The sequence below is a fragment of the Kwoniella dejecticola genome, chromosome 2, assembly GCF_000512565.2.
Source record: "Kwoniella dejecticola CBS 10117 chromosome 2, complete sequence".
Taxonomy (NCBI): domain Eukaryota; kingdom Fungi; phylum Basidiomycota; class Tremellomycetes; order Tremellales; family Cryptococcaceae; genus Kwoniella; species Kwoniella dejecticola.
Genome location: NC_089302.1, coordinates 540,658 through 557,044, shown reverse-complemented (window position 1 = coordinate 557,044; position 16,387 = coordinate 540,658). Strand labels below are relative to the sequence as shown.

The following is a 16,387-nucleotide window of genomic DNA, read 5'->3' as shown; positions in this document are numbered from 1 at the left end:
GCGCAGGAGCAGATGCAGATGACGGATAGGCACCAAATCACTTAAACAGCGCATGGATCACCATCCTTTAGCATGAAAATTGGAAAGTACGATCACATCGGTGATGGATGTTGAGAATCATCTGGATCTTTACCGAGTGAGTCCCTTGTCAGTATGGTGTTAGCGGACAATGATGCATGATGAAACATCACGACCAGCTTAGAAACGCTCGGATCATCGGCACGCATGTTAGTAGCGTCAATCATTGCATTGTTCTGGTATCTCAGGCACCACTTCTTTCTTTCTTCACCAATGGGTCAGTCCAGACCGTCGAGTCCATCGAATCATGGGTACCTTGACATAGCATCAGATGCATGAGCGATATATACATATATACCAAGGGACTATGACTTGTTCTGTCATCCTGTCCTAAATCTGCTGGACGAGATACATGTATTCCACAATGCTTGCTTACAAGTACAATCTACACCCATTTCATTACCATATCAGCTCATCATTCCGCATGTCCGCAAATGATGAAGGAGGTCAGTAACTCACGAAGGGTTGAATACCACGGTATTGGGCCTTTCAAGCAATTCCATAGATTTACCAAACTTCTCTTCTAATTCAGTATTTCCAATCGCATGCGCTGCTTGACCCATCTGCCTGATCAACTCTTGTAATCGTCTGAAACATCTAATTATCGATCCTTCGAAGATGTCCGTCAACTGACGAGCAACAGCGCATTGGTAAGCATCACTGATAATTCGTAGATAGAATCAAAAGCTATGAGATCGTAAAGGCGCAAATCACAACATTTGAAGTTGGACTCAACTCACATTGCATATATCACTGAATTTGGCTCCTTTACACCATTGTAAAACAGCATCCATCATTTCCACTTTGAAACTCTGCACATATTCATCCTCCACCAGCGCTATACCCGATTCATTCGATATTTTGGCGATTCGCCTAGCTGTCTCTTGTAGGACTCTCAAGGGCGCTGCTAATTCTTCTTTCAGGCGCACTTTGGCTTCCGACTATGTAATACCATTTGTGGTCAGCTCAGCATCCCAGCACATTTCACATGCAGCGTACACAAGTCCATTTCGACATCGCGAATTCGAATGGAATGATACTGAACCGACTCACCTTTTCTTGGAAGACGAAACAACTCAACAAGGCCGCACATTGCTCGGGCGTCAATTCACCAAACGTCCCACCAAACATCATCTCAGTCAACATCAACTCGTCTCCCGTTGATATCTCACACGCCACTCGTCCTTTCATCTCTACGACATCATCCGCCGTCGTAAATCCTAAACGTCTCAATACTCTCTTACGCGATTTCAACTCCTCTAATTGTAATATATCATGCACCGAGTTGATCTTCCTCTTTAGCGATTTGACATTCTCGATTGACTGTTGTTTCTGGTCATACAGATCATACAGTCTCGGTAGGGAGGGTGAAGTGGTTATAGGTAAAGACGCCAGGCGCTGTTCCAAGATCGATATCTTCTTTATCAGGTCTTTGAATCCCTTATCTTCTATACCCATACTTTTGATCGGATCTAAGAGGGGAGGTCCATCTTTCATACGCTTCTTGATTTCGCCAACAGCTTTGAAAGCTGTAGTCTTCTCCGATTGCCCCCTCAAGTCTTTGGGTAAGTTTATACGGTATTGAGAGATAGCTTGGACGGTCATGAGTGAACAAGCTATGATAGCTACTTCCCCTTGATCGGATCCGCTTGGTGGTATCAGGCTTGACGAGGATCTATCCTTCGGGTTGGAAGATGTAGTACCGGAAGCGACGCGAGTCAGGACGTCTACGACGTATTGCTTTTGCGCGGGATCGGATTCGGTGAATATAGGTGTACGACCCTGAATGCAAATCATCATACCATATTTAGCATTATATACTTCAACTGAATTGGCTCGAGTTCCCAGGAACTCACCTTCGGGTTAACAACCTTGTTATAGGCTACCACGACACACCATCCGAAATCCTTATCCCCGTCTTTTATCTCCACCAATCGACCCGCTTGTAAGAATTTGAGACTGTACGAAGGATGCGAAATGACAGCTTGGAAATCTTGGCCCTTCTCTTTGAGCTGTTGTCGCAGGTCATAATACTCCGAAATCTCATCTTCCTTCTCGACTACTAGGGCATCTCGAGTTTCTTCCGCTTCTTTCAACTCTACGAAAGCCCAAGGGAAGTCAGCATCATGCAGACGACTTGACATGAGAGAAAACTCACGTTTCTCCAACATAGGTACGCTCATACTATTTTGGAACTGGAAGAAACACCTTTCCAGCATATACTCCGGACTGACACCCTCGACCCTCATCAGATTGATGATCATATTGTACCCGAGGTGGAAGGCAGAATCCAATCGATCCGCTTGTCCTTTCACCATTCCTTTCGCAGCGTCAGGCTCGATCTTCTCGTCGCACATCATAATTACTATTCCTCGCGCATCCAATCCTCTTCGTCCAGCTCTTCCTGACATTTGAATATATTCCTGCGCAGCCCTCAATCAATCAGCATCGAGATTCGCCATATGATCAGAAGTAAGGGAGCACAGCAGGATTATCATTACTCACACCACCACTCAGATTCCTGAAATCCTTTCCATCAAACTTCCTCACACTAGTAAAGACTACGGTCTTCGCAGGCATATTAAGGCCAATGGAGAAAGTTTCCGTTGCGAAAAGCGCTTTGATCAATCCCTCTTGGAACAAAATCTCGATCACCTCTTTCAAGATAGGTAACAATCCTCCGTGGTGGATACCGATACCCCTTTTCAAAAGTGGCAAGATCCCTTCTATCTGAGATAATTTCTTATCGTCTTCTGATAAGCCCCCGATGGCATTTTCGAAGACTTGCTGTACCATAGCAGCCTCATCCGGAGTGTTGAAATCGAATTTCTGCATCTGCATAGCTAGATCCTCACATTCTCGCTTGGAGAAAGCGAATATGATGACTGGGTTGAGGTTCCGCCTCATGATCAACGTGACGATCTTGTAGATATCTGATTTTTCGCCTGTTCAATAAAGAGACATTTTAGCTCGACCATCGGACGCCTATAATCTGATTTTGAGTTGTCTAGCTGACCTTTCATAGCTCCTCCCTTTCGAGTCTTGTTCCCTTTCCTGCCCTTCCCGCTGTTTGGATCCGCCGAGTCTTCCCCTTGTCCAGCGGCGAGTGCAGCCATAGCCTTTTGGAAGTTGTCTTCCCGAAAATTACTCCTTTCGTCCACTACCAGATATATACCCTCCGACCCAGCCGGGAACAGATAGTGCTGTAAAGGTGTCGGACGGAAGTCTGTGTACACTACGTGACATGGCTGATCGTGCGTCTTCGTTATCCATTCTGCAAATTCCATTGAGTTGGGGATGGTGGCGGAAAGGAAGACGTATCGGACGGAATGTGGGAGCAGGATGATGGTCTCCTCCCATACAACCCCTCGTTCTGAGTAAGGGCACGGTTGCATCAGCAATCGTTCGTTCATCATTGAAAATTAGAGACACCAGAGTTTTACGTGACAGCTTGAGACGGACGCCTTCGGACTCACCTTTGTCCCTCATGTAATGCACCTCATCAAAAACGACCCACGCGACTTCTCTCATTACCTCTGATCCTCTGTACAACATTGATCGCAGAATTTCAGTGGTCATGACCAGACACGAAGCAGTTGGGTTTATCGTAACATCTCCAGTCATCAGTCCGACATCGCCGAAGGTTTCCAAGAATTCTCGGTATTTCTGATTCGATAGGGCCTATAGAGACAAACAGGATTTCAGCTCAACCCACAGGGCAGAAGGGGAAGCCATGGTAGGACTCACTTTGATTGGGGAAGTATATACTATCCTTCGTCCCTCTTTCAGACAAGTCGCAATAGCGAACTCAGCCACCACGGTCTTACCAGCTGAAGTGTGTGCGGAAACCAATACGGATTCGTTACGCTCTATACAGGACGTAGAGACGTATTGGAACGGGTCCAAGGTGAACTTGTACTCTCTTGCCGGGGGATCATTTCGCTTGTGTTCCGATATAGGTATGTATGGGTATTTCGGAGGAACAGCGACTTGATGTCGAACCTGTGGAATTTCCGCACTCGTGGTTAGCATGGTTCAAGGCCGCAGGAAAAGAGATACATCGAGGGAAGTACATCAATAGATGGTAATACTGACTGAATGAACAAGCTTCATCTTGCCCTCATCTGCAGCTGCCCCATCCAGTCCTTTGGAAGCTTCCACCTCCCTCTCAGCTTCTGTCGAGAACTCATCGGCCTTGACGACTGTTACACCTTCTACATCCTGTCCCTCCCCGTTCTGGGCTTCAAGCACTTCCATCGCATCGCCATTTGTGTTCGAGGGTCCAGCACCAGCACCAGAATCTAAAAGGCCCATAGCATCTCCTCCCGCCTGACCAGTCTCATCTTCGGCGATGTTCTCATCGATCTTAGCTGATTTCACGGGTCGATCGGATATCGTATCGACACTTCGTTCGTTGACATTTCTTTTCTTATCTTTTTTCGATCGCGGCGTCGAAGGTCCAGCGACAGAGTTGCCATTGCTTCCTTTCGGTGCCATCTTTGACGGTCAGACAAGGGCTTTTCTTGTACTTTTTTGAAAGCTTCGAGGGATTTAAGCTGAAAAGGTAGTTGATCATAAACTCGAAAACATCCTCAATAAGTGCAAGTCAACTGAAATGTTCATATCACGTGATTTGCATGATGAATGGCTCAGTACGGACGTTTTCGGTGCAGACGGGAGTAAAAAGTCAAAATCCAATTGCCACCATAGCAAAATCAGACTGTCAGCCGAGCATCTGCTCAAAAAAAGTTGTTCTTCGTCATTCCTCGACAGGTAGCTTTAATTCAACGATTCAGAACAGCTCATCACCAAGCAACGCAAGTGACCCCGTACTCAAGCTCAGCTCAAGCTTAGACTGCGCAATGTCGTTCTTGTCAGGTCTCTTTGGCGGATCAGGCTCCTCCCAGCCGGTCGAAAAAGAAGTTTCAGCTTCTTCGGAATTATTCAATTCGACCACTTTCAGATCAAATGCCATCCCTTCTGATCCCTCCTCCTCGTCCTCCTCCTCGTCATCATCATCTGCTTTACCTCAACCACCCACTTCGCAAGCTCCTGCTCCGGTGACTCCCGCTCCGACGGCGCTGGATACGTTTGGGACGGCGTTTGATCCGGCTCGATTACACCCCTTAGCAGGTCTAGGGGAGAACTTGGATTTCTTAGCGTTAGATGAGGATAAATTGAATGAAATTGAGGGATCGGCTTCGGTCTTGCCTTCCAGAGGATGGACGGATGATCTTTGTGTCGGAACTGGAACGACCTATCTATCGGGTAAGTGCATCGCATGTCCAGCTTATCATCCTTCGTTACATGCGGGAAAGTCAGCTGGGTTTTGGATTTCGTGCATAATGAACCTTGAGAAATACAAGGGATCTTTTCGTTGAAGCCGGCCTCAAATCACCCTATGCGTCATCTGCAAGGCAGGAGACGAAGCTGACTCGACGGAATCTGTCCGCAGGTCTCGTCGTTGGTGGAATGTGGGGCGCGAAAGAAGGTCTAAGTCGACCATTGGGTAATAACCCATCGATGAAGTTGAGGATCAACAGTATCTTGAACGGATGTACAAGAAGAGGCAGTTTCACAGGTAATTCTCTGGGTGTATTGGGTGAGTCGAATTTAGTTTCTCGCGTGGAATATTCTGTTTCATATCCCATTGTAACCACGTTATAGCTGTCTACTGAAGGAGAGTAGCAGCTAATGCAATGGCACGTCATCAGCAATCTTCTATAACATCGCCAACTCGTCATTGGACAGTATAAGGGGTCGACACGATACATATAACGTCTTAGGAGCCGCTGCATTGAGTGGAGCCATTTTCAAATCTACCGGTGAGTCATAATCATTCTATTTTGTTCTGATGAACAGCAACAGTAGACACAAAAGGAGCCACAGGACTGACTGTATGATGGACTTCTTTGGTAGCTGGTGTACGACCTGCTTTGGTCGGCGCAAGTATCATGACTGCCGCTGCTGGTGCTTGGTCAGCTTTCAAGAACACCGTCTAGAATAAATCGGTCTCTCACAAATATCGCAAGCGATTCTCTCGGATAATCGATCGATGACAAAATTTACTTCAATTACAATCAACATGATCAGAATATACCCCTTGGTAAAACATATCTTCCAAGTTACATGCGCGTTATATATGGATTTATAGATACTGGCCAGGGGAAGATGGCATCCATATCCATATTTGTAGGCTCGGTCTTAGTCCTCTTGAACATGCAACAACCCTCCTCACATACGTAAAAATGTCCGTTTGCCGCTACTCGCAAATCTGTTCTTGTTTATGAGGGGAAAAAGATACATCCAAAAGACAGCACGAGTATGGAACGAAATCTAATTCATTATCAAAAATAACCATCAATCCCAATTGCACACTTGCTCTGACGGGCAGTGGGCGCATGATCGATCAATCAAATTTGCACTTCTCTGAGTAGAGCTAAACGCTGCTCGATCCCACTTCCACCCTCTAATCCAGGAGACATCAGACCCGGTACCATACCCTTCTGTCCCAGATGTTGAGCAAAAGCCATATTCATGTTTGTGTTCATATTCATGTTCATGTTCATGTTCATGCTGCCTGTCGGGCTGAGCGGTGGAGAAGGGGACGATAAGGCTCTATCGCTCCAACTGGCTTTCAAGATATCTTCAACCTCGTTCCTAGCTTTCATCTCCTTCTTCTCCACTCTAGACTTCCTCGTAGACTTCCTACGCTCCACATCCGCAGCTACAGCTGATTCAGGAGACAGGGTGTTGGCACCCGTTCTCCCGGGCGGAGCTTTAAGGTTCTTCAGCCCTGTGGATCGTTTCAAGGGAGATAAGCCAGATGGAGTATATTGTTTACTCTTGCTTTCACCCTTGGTCTTGGTCTGACCTTCGGTTTTAGTTTGAGCAAGAGATTGGGATTGGGTCCGTTTATTATTTGACACGATGGAGAAAGAATCTATTCCTGCTAATTTGGATGCTGAGGAAGGTATCCTAGGGAACCTCGATTTGGGTTTATCAACCTCGATATTCGGGCTTGGCTGAGAAGGCATGACAGGTGTATTGCCTTGAATACTAGCGGTGTACACACTTCCGTCGTCCAGCTCACTGTACTCGCTAATCATAGAAGGTTCGTTTTTCCTTGTTGCGGGAGATGTTGGGTGGAAAAAGAGATGAGGTTGCATTGGAGGGGACAAGATATTGTTCGTGGGTGATACTGATCGAGGTCGAATCCATTCAGGAGCTTCTGGCATTGCGGGTGGTATATTCATCGGCGTTGCCATTGGGGTCTGTGAGGCTCGCTTATTTGGAGACTTGTTACGTTGTAGCTTATTCTGATTCTTCTTGCTTGCGGCCCCGGTTTCGCCTTCATCGTCGATAGAGATCTCTTCGTATTCGGGAATCGTGATAGGTAGGTTCGTATAAGTTGGTCCTGAGGGCAAGTTGATAGAAGTGACCAATTTCATCGTTTGTCTCTCTTCTTCGATGACATCGATATCCCCAGATTGAGCTTGGATATCCTTTCCACGCGCAGATCTGAAATTGTTCCAAGATTCTTTCCAGCCCCAACCTTTTTGACCTGCACTGACCAGTCCACCTGATCTGATTAAGCCACTTTCCCCTCCTGCTTCAACTTCAGGGTTGAGGTTGTTCATATTTTGCCATACCATTGGAGGATCATCGTCCATTTTCGTATCCCATATACCGCCTTCCTCTTCATCGTGATTATAATCGTACGTCGGAATTTCCTTCCAGCCGCCCCTATTGTTTGACGAGGAATCAGGATCGGCGAATGGATCTTCATCTTTCCGCATGAGTCTCTCGAAGTCCTTGGCTGCCATTGAGGACCTATTGCGTCTCTTGCGGCGCTTTCGGTACTTCTGATAGCCAAATCCTGCTAGAGTGATCAGTATCAGCAGGAAGACAGGGACGAGGTATCTGATAGAGGATGGTTGTTTGGGCGGATCGGAAGGTAAAAGTGAGTTTCGTTCCGTTGATGAGGGACTACTTGATGAAGAGGAGGACGAAGTGAATTTTGTGCTTGAAGAGGTAATTGTAGAACCCGGTTGAGCGGTACTTGTACTGGCTGAAGAAACGGATGTATGAGTCGTCGTGCTTGAGGAGATAGATGCAGATAGAGAAGTTGAGTCGGCATTAGAGTCGTTGCTACCATCGTCATCGGTTGTGTCATCTTTGCCATTGTCGTTATCGCTGTCATTCGGATCTGCCTTCACCCCCGAAGCTCCGCTGGCCTTCTCCGTAGTGCTCCCATTCGGTCCGAGCAGCAAGGGTGATCCCAACGAAGCCACGTTGCCCCGAGGTAAGATGCTCCCTCTAGCACTGAACCTTCCTAATGATACGATCATTCTCCCATTCATTGTCATCTTCTCACTCGTGGCTCGGTAGACGCTTAACAAGCTCAGAAACAGACTGAGCCCTGATCCGCTCAGATAGGCAGCAGGCTCAGCCTTCTTGATCTTGTGTTGGAGTCCAAATCCACGCCCGCCAGGCCTACGCAGATCCTTGTGGTTTCCTGATCGGGATCCGGATGCTGTATACCGATCGTAGGACTAGCTATAAGGGCCGATCTCCTTATCAGGCGTGACGAGGGTGAATGAACCGGCAACGAGTGTGGTGAGAGCGGATGATGGCGCCAGAAGGTAGTTGGGCGGACTGCGCCAACAAGCAATTGTCCTGTCATGTCAGCAAAATTCAATTCAGAAATTAGTTAAGACTTACGAATTATAGCTTGGGGCGCAACTAGAGGTTGCCTCACCTGTCTTCTTAGCTTGGAATTTGGCGGAGTCTTCAGTTGCTGACTAGCCTGTGTGGTACATCCGTTATTCCTGGTCGAGGAGCCGTTGATTTGTTTCTTGGGTGTTTGAAGGAGAATCACTTGCTTCTTCAAGCCTACGCGGTCGGGTGTCTTCACGGACGGTTTTGTATGAGGCGATTGGGGTTCTATACCGATTACGTGTTGATCGGGTCGAGGCTGGACGTGGAAAGGCGTTCTGTCCTGTTTATGACAGTCAAAGATTTCCGATGGTAGCTTGACCGAGGCGAATTTGGGCGTTACAGGGGTAGTTGGTGACGATTCTTCAGTCGATATAAAAGAATCAGTGCTTAGTCTTGGAGCTTTATCTTCTATGTCGTTATCTTCGTTAGGTTCGTCAGCTTCGTTGTTGTCGTTATGATTGCTCCCTCGACTGCGCTTGATGTGTTTACTCCATTTTGTCGCTTTCTCGAGAATGCCTTCTGAAGGGGAAAGATCTTTTGCGGTCGGGGGATTGGCGACCATGATTATACGTTGTTTCTTGTCGAAGATCATCCCTCGGAGCTCATGACGTTCTAACGTTGGGGGAAAACAGTTGAGACACTAAGTGCTTTAGCGTGACGCCGAGATATTACTGTACATGTACGAGCGCGAGACATAGGAATGGTAAGGGATTCTCGGATTTAGACATTGGCGGAGGCTTGTTTGATCTCGGTTGACGTCAAGCAGTCGCAGTCGAGATTAAAATCTTCTCCGGCAAGTATGTGATTCGTGTACAGGCTTGTTGGCGCAACGCGACACGTGCTGATTGAGGAACATCGGGTGTCATATGCATGACTACCACTTCATCTCACAAGACACTGCTTGATAAGTTTCGTTTTGACACTGGGGAAGACGCTACAATGGTGGCAGTAAATTACATCCGAGATTCGTCAACATCAAACGCAAGTATCAGTCACATTTACTCACTTCGTCTTCATCTCGAGGTTTTATTCACGTCAATTCGCAAATTGATCATGATCTTGACCTGCCAAGCCTCCCAAATCCACTTCCATCCCGTCCGATGGAGGGTCTAACCAATCATCTTTCTCTGTCCAACCCCCTCCAAGCACCCTGATAGGGTGTGTGTCACCGAGCATATCCATAGCTAGGTCTGTACGAGCGGAAGCATGCGTAGCCGAGCGACCTGGCATGGCGGCCGATAGTCTGTTCGAATCATATTTCCATTTAGTGACTTCCAGATGATGGTTGATCACTGTCCGAAATTCCGCAAGTGGTAGAAGTGGGCCTTCACGACTCCAGAATCAGCGAAGGATCTGTATGTATGTCTTACACTGATCGATCGTTCAAATGAAAAGAAGCGTTGTCTGCCGTGAGACTCACCTTGTTTCTGTTTACCGCTGATAGGCAATCCCCGACTGATTGCTTTCCGCTCGGTCTCGGAGATCTCCTTAGTTCCAGCCAATTCATTGAGCCGCTGAGCGAAACGATCAGGATCCGCATCGGGATCGTAGTCCGCTGAGCTACTTTCACTGGCTTCGTAGCTCCCTTCCTCGTCCTCGCCGTCCCCTTCTCCATTTTCACCGCCATCAACAGCGCCGCTCTGGTCGGCCTCGCGGTCATGAGCATATTCATAGGAGGCTGAAGACACATCGGGCGGCGATGCACCCCCGCCCCATCTATTCGGCTGTTCAAAGGACTCGTCCATGTCCGGTAGATGTTGTGGTACTACGGATGTGTTGTAGCCCAGTCCGATGGGTTGAGGAGGACCGGAACTTGGTTGAGGGGGAGTTTGGTATAACGCCCTTGGACGCGTCGAGGGGCCTGGTACAGAGAACAGAGAATCGCCTTCTTCCATCGAGCTATCCATTATCAAGATCTCTACCACGTCTACAGTTAAGGATCTTGGATACGTGCGTGATTGTAGTTACTCAAATGTTTTCCAACTTCGTGAGCGTTGATACCCATCAAGAGGTGAAAGTCAACAAAACATGGTACAAAGCTGAAAGATGAGCCACGTGACATGTCAGGTGCCCCGCTTATGATCGCCATCGGTTGCTTGTTGATAACGTCAGGCATGTCCTGGGCGTTGGCCGGGTACTCACTTGTTGCGTGCTTATCCGTTCTCAACGACCAGTGATCAAAGTTTGGTTGGCAAGAGCCCATCTCAGACCACTGGCATACAGTATGGACATCCATCAAGCCTCTGACGGAGGTCTGTTTCTCTTAGAGCGGCAATTGGAAGAGTATGACAAGTAAGTGAAAGCCGATATGTTGCCACCACCCTAGCTGACTCGGATGGACAGTCTGGAAGCGTTATTGGAAGATGTCAGTGGCTTGACCGGGGTCACCTCCAACAATGTTCTCCTTTTCATGGAAGACGGACGCGAGCTACGGACAGAAATACTGGAAGAAGCTTGGAACACCGCTGGACCAAGTTCGCCTTCTGCTGTGAGCTATGCTTCTGCTCGTCTATGGAACGGCATGATCGCTGACCTCGATCTATACCATTAGGCTCAACGTTTGAAGCTGTACTTGTTCAATCGGGAGACATTCTGGTCCGATGCAGAACAGTGGGCCACCCAGTTCCAGGAAGATGTGATTCTTCCGCCGCCAATAGATCGTACGTGCAATTCCTAATCATCGTTGTCCGGGCCTACAGGCAGCGTTAGACCATGGGATCTGTCTCAGCAACAAAATCTGATCTTTTATTCTGTTTAGCGAGTCAATCAGGATCTCTAGCCCATATTCAGCATCCTTTCTTAGTCGCACACGACCACCTATCCCATCTTCAGTCGCTATATCAAGCTCAATCTCGAGCTTTGGAAATAGCCTACTCCAATCTTTCACACCACCTTCAACCGCTCATCAGCGAATTTCAGCGATTCGCTGTACGAGCAGAGAAAGAGCTGCAGACTGAAGAGAGCCTGATCAAAGGTGCACAAGTCGATATGGCATTGCTACCAAAACTACCAATAAATCCATATCTACTACGGAAGAAGAAGGATAGCGATGGAGATGATAGAGTGAAAACCATCGGCGATTTCGTCAATAAGCGGAAGATGGAGCAAGTACGAGATAGTTGTCGTATGGCTCATGGTGAGCTATCCGCTTCCCGAATTGCATCATATGAGGGGTCACCTAGCTGACCGGCATCATGTTCAGAGGAACATGTGGAAAGGTACAATCGGCTCGCAGGGAAGATCGACGAATTGGCATTGCAGTCTGAGGCAGAAAGCAGGGGTTTCACGGAACAATCTGAAGCTGTCGGAAGGGAGTTCGCAGAAGGTCTAGCTAGGTTAGAGGTTGCGATCAATCAGCTGAGTGAATTATTGGGCACTGGAGCCGACGATGTGGCGCAAGGTATGTGAGCTAGCTCCTCATTTTTAAGGACCTGAGCTGACCAACGTCACTAGACTTGATCGAGCTGGATCAAGCTATGAGAGACGATCTGATAGCTCTGACAGGTGTCAAGGTGAGATGGTTTCCAAGCCCGGTTCAATGTGAGACATGCTAATACCTCTCCCAGAACGACTTCACTCTTGACATACATCTACATCTGCATCAAGTTGCCGATTTCCAATCCCGGATCACCGAGCTTGTCAGCCCTATAGGTGCTCTTGATCAGGATCTGCACGAGAAGGCGGCTTTCCCTCATCTACATCGTTTGCGACAATTGCCCTTCGCTTACGCAACAGTCGTTGCTGAAGTAGTTCGGCGAAAAGAATATTCTAGATTGCTATTGGAATGGTCAGTTCGGCTATCTGAAACACTATCAAGATTTACTGCTACCGAGAAGACCAGACGAGAACAGATCCAAACCGAGATGGTCACGCAACTCCCGTTTGGTGTGGTAGGTCTAGATGGAAGTGGCCCTAGGGTAGATATCACAGTAGAAACCGGTGCCGAAGGCTTGAGCGGGGTAAAATTTGGGCAGGAAGAAATAGATAGTAAGTCCTCTTCGCACATGACACGATTGATTGTTGTAAGCACTAACCAATTGCCTGTAATAGAATTGGTGCTTTGGGTCGAAGGCTTGAAGACGGATCAGGAGATCTTGGCTGTACTTGAGGATGGTGACGAGGAATATCTCGCTACATTGCAGCAGAGCATCGAGAATCTGATCGGAAGAGTGGACTTCGCAAGCGATGACTTGGACAAAATGATACACAGATCAGGTGAGCGGATTCCACTCCAACATCAAGACGAACGCCGACGACCTTGTGATCTGGCAACAGTGTTATCAAATCGCGACAAGCCTCGATCAGCCAGTAACTCGCACATGACTCTCAATCTGTCCACTCAACTACGCACAGCCAATCAAGAGAAAGCCGAGCAGGAAAAGCGTCTGCATCAACTGGAGGAAGCGCATCAAGCTAGTCTGCGGGAAATGGAGGAGCGATATGAGGTGCGGCTGGAATCTTCACAGGCACGACAAGCAGAGCTGCAAGACGAGTTGGTCCGACTTCGCACCGATCTTAGCGAGGAAATGTTAGCTCGACAAGCGTTATCAGCGGAACTGGAAGAGAGGTCGAAAGAGCAGGAGGAGAAATATCGTGAACAAGAAGATCAGACTGAATTCGTGAAGGCGCTGCAAGCTGAGCTCGAACAGGAGAAAGACAGAGCTACCGATCTAGGTGTTCGCTTACGAGAAGCATTGCTGGATGTAGACGGCCTGAAGAGTGCCGAGCAGACACTTATAGGCCAGTTGCAAGAACTTCAAGAAGAACGCTCGCGAAACTTGCAAAATTTAGGCGATACTCAACTGCAGACCCAGAACTTGGAATCACAACTGGCTGGAGTCCGAGCTGAGCTGGATGCCACTACGCAGCAGCTGGCCGAAGCTCAGAAAGACCGTGATGTAGCTCTGAGAAATCAGTCTGCAGAAGCTGAACGAATGATGCGGGATCATATTGCCGAGACCGATGGTGATAGGGCTGTATTAGAACATCAGAATCTTACCCTCACAAAGCAGCTGGAGGACAAGAAGGTCGAAGCAGAGGAGCGACTGAACGCCCTGAAGAATTCGACTATAAGGCAGGTGGATGGTCTCAAAGCTGAATTGAGCTTTACGAAAGCGCAACTAAGAGAAGTACAGAGGAAGGAGACGGTTTTGATGGACGAATTGGCTATGGCTAAAGACACTGCGAATGCCGTCACTCAGGAGAAGGCCTATCAATCTGATGTATCGAAAGACTCGATCGCTTTGGTGACGAAATACCATGAGGTCTGCTTGAGATTGATGAGCGCTATCAACGCTAGTACTACCATCTCAGGTAATAACGGGAATACATCACAATCGCAACTAGTCGGGAACAGCACCACTTTTAGATCAACAAATAGGCTGCACCCTATAAGCAACGACAATCACCTCTCCAGTTCGATGACTTCGAACGCAAATAGCAATAAAGATGAGATGAGGGAAAGTGTCTTGATCAGGTCGTTGGAGAGTGCGCAGAACTTCGATCTGGTCCTGTTCTCTGACGCAGTGACAAGGACAATAGGATTGGTGAAGAAATGGTCGAAGAGTTGTAGACAGTTCAGGGATCTGGCGAAAAACAAGATCACCTTCACCAATTTCAGCAAGGGTGATCTCGTGAGTGGCGCTGTCCGTCACGCCGATGCGAGTGCTGATCCGGCGTGTCATTGTAACAGGCTTTGTTCTTGCCTACCCGAAATGCTGCCGCGAGATCGTGGGCAGCTTTCAACGGTCAGTGATCTGTAAGCAATTTCGAAATGCTAGATGCTCATGATGTCTATGTCCAGTCTCCGCTCCACATAACTTCCTCAAAGTCACCGATGCAATGCAAGAGCAGACGAAGACTAGGGAGTGGATCATCGCGAGAATCGTGCGCACAGAAGAAGCGATCGCGACCGGCGGTGATGTGAGTTTACTCTCTCGATTAGCTGTTATGCTCAAAAGGCTTAAGCTGATTGTCCTATCAAGTCATTTGAGTCGAATCCGTTTGGACTGGCAGACGGCTTACGCTACTACACTCATCATGTCGAAGAATACAACCCCCACGCAGTCCGTGCACCCAGAAGATCGACATCAAATGCTCTCGACAAAGACCCCTCGGTATCTCAAATGATGTCTCCCACTCAACGTACACCTGGTCCTCTCGCTTCAGCTGGTCCTTTAGAACCCTCCTCGAATGTCGACATCCTCTCACCTACAAAGATGCTGAAGAATCGACCGAGATCAAGCAGTGGTTACTTTCCGCCTATGACCAGTGTCACGGAGAAAGAGAAAGAAGCGGAGGAGGAAAGGGAAAAGAAGGATGAGCAGTCCGACTCGCCCGAGCCTGAGGTATTAGGTGACCTGGTCAAGCAGGAGCAGGCGGCTCATGGACCGATTGTACCTGAAAAAGCACGAGGCAGTGATACACTTCAACAACAGGTCTCCAATTCCACTCCTGAGGCTGAGGCGGTGAACGATTTGAGATCCGCAACACCCGATCCGTCAGGAGCATCAACCAAGCTCCCACCACCGCCAGCTTCTTCACCTACTGTACCGCTACCAACCTCTTCCGCTCAAGCCATCCCGCGTAAAACACATAGTAGATTACCTAGCCGAGGCGCCACTCCAGTCTCACCCCCACTGAATCGGGGCGATCGGGACAATCTGAATCCCGGCTCGGGCGGTCGACCCGGTAGTGCGGCCTCATCATTCGCGGGATCATCGCTTCCCAAGGGCCTGAATATGCCTCATGCTAAATCTAGCTTGGCACCAGCTATGGCCACGAACACCTCAAGCGACCCGACTTCTCCCGCCAAAGACGGGCTGGACGGTGTTCAGAAGATCGTGAAACGCAAAGAAAGCTTAACCCAACTGGGTAGATCGCCGGAATCAAGCACGAAAGTCTCGTCTCCACTTGGTCCCGGCTCTGCAGGGAGTGGCGAGAGGAGTCGAAGAGGAAGCAAGACGATTCCAAATCTCCCTTTTGAAGGCAACAGGAGTTTTAGCCCTACCAATGACGATGGCGGACCTGTGTCGAGAAGCGGATTCGGCGCTTTAGGTACAGGTTCAGATGCGGATGCGACTGCTACTGCGGATGCGATCCCAACTCAGAGTGGTCCATCGACGGCAAGCAAGCTCATCAGGGGCTTTACGATAGGAAGGAAGTCATCTGTAAACGTGAATACTCTTACTGGACAAGACGAGGCGGATGCAGCCTCAACTTCCAGTCAAACGTTAGCGAGAAGGGTATCGGTCAAAGGGAAAGACAAGGATAAAGATGGGAAACCGCCGAGTGCGATGGACATGCTTAAACGGTTTGAGAGTGGCAGTAACTTCTGATCAGATTTCCGGGGACTTTCAGCCATACTGAAGGAGAAAGTATGTATCTGTCATGGATGTCGTGCGATGTGGGCAATGGTAGTATCGGGCGATACAGTATGCATATGAAGCCTCGTCGAGGTACGATCTTACTTTGATCAGTCCTGCGTGCCGGAATGCTCCATTCGCTCTCAGTCAGGCGCGAGTGGCTAGACACATGATTCGTGCGTGATGTCGAGGAAATTATCTGAAGCCTTCTTCGCTGATACTGT

The 16,387-nt window shown here is 48.3% G+C and overlaps 6 protein-coding genes across 6 annotated transcripts; 2 read left to right on the top strand and 4 right to left on the bottom strand.

Moving 5' to 3' along the window:
• Positions 1-533: 533 nt before the first annotated feature.
• I303_101666 (uncharacterized protein) lies at positions 534-4,575 on the bottom strand (the record flags this gene model as incomplete). The annotated part of the gene is made up of 10 exons (XM_018405543.1): positions 534-707; positions 819-1,019; positions 1,132-1,860; positions 1,935-2,176; positions 2,237-2,501; positions 2,584-3,023; positions 3,095-3,451; positions 3,555-3,759; positions 3,826-4,080; positions 4,174-4,575. 10 exons carry the CDS (start codon positions 4,573-4,575, stop codon positions 534-536), a joined length of 3,270 nt encoding a protein of 1,089 aa, XP_018265824.1.
• Positions 4,576-4,940: 365 nt separating this feature from the next.
• On the top strand, positions 4,941-6,080 carry I303_101665 (uncharacterized protein; the record flags this gene model as incomplete). Its single annotated transcript, XM_018405544.1, has 4 exons — positions 4,941-5,346; positions 5,534-5,680; positions 5,793-5,903; positions 5,998-6,080. 4 exons carry the CDS (start codon positions 4,941-4,943, stop codon positions 6,078-6,080), a joined length of 747 nt encoding a protein of 248 aa, XP_018265825.1.
• Positions 6,081-6,491: 411 nt separating this feature from the next.
• I303_101664 (uncharacterized protein) lies at positions 6,492-8,447 on the bottom strand (the record flags this gene model as incomplete). Its single annotated transcript, XM_065968388.1, has 1 exon — positions 6,492-8,447. The coding sequence occupies one exon, from the start codon at positions 8,445-8,447 to the stop codon at positions 6,492-6,494; it is 1,956 nt and encodes a 651-aa protein (XP_065824460.1).
• Positions 8,448-8,509: 62 nt separating this feature from the next.
• I303_101663 (uncharacterized protein) lies at positions 8,510-9,361 on the bottom strand (the record flags this gene model as incomplete). The annotated part of the gene is made up of 2 exons (XM_065968387.1): positions 8,510-8,736; positions 8,803-9,361. 2 exons carry the CDS (start codon positions 9,359-9,361, stop codon positions 8,510-8,512), a joined length of 786 nt encoding a protein of 261 aa, XP_065824459.1.
• Positions 9,362-9,834: 473 nt separating this feature from the next.
• I303_101662 (uncharacterized protein) lies at positions 9,835-10,706 on the bottom strand (the record flags this gene model as incomplete). Its single annotated transcript, XM_018405546.1, has 2 exons — positions 9,835-10,124; positions 10,220-10,706. 2 exons carry the CDS (start codon positions 10,704-10,706, stop codon positions 9,835-9,837), a joined length of 777 nt encoding a protein of 258 aa, XP_018265827.1.
• Positions 10,707-11,023: 317 nt separating this feature from the next.
• On the top strand, positions 11,024-16,136 carry I303_101661 (uncharacterized protein; the record flags this gene model as incomplete). Its single annotated transcript, XM_065968386.1, has 12 exons — positions 11,024-11,091; positions 11,143-11,287; positions 11,351-11,459; positions 11,558-11,935; positions 12,002-12,199; positions 12,253-12,311; positions 12,366-12,786; positions 12,850-13,014; positions 13,075-14,432; positions 14,492-14,546; positions 14,603-14,721; positions 14,784-16,136. The coding sequence occupies 12 exons, from the start codon at positions 11,024-11,026 to the stop codon at positions 16,134-16,136; spliced, it is 4,428 nt and encodes a 1,475-aa protein (XP_065824458.1).
• Positions 16,137-16,387: the final 251 nt, after the last annotated feature.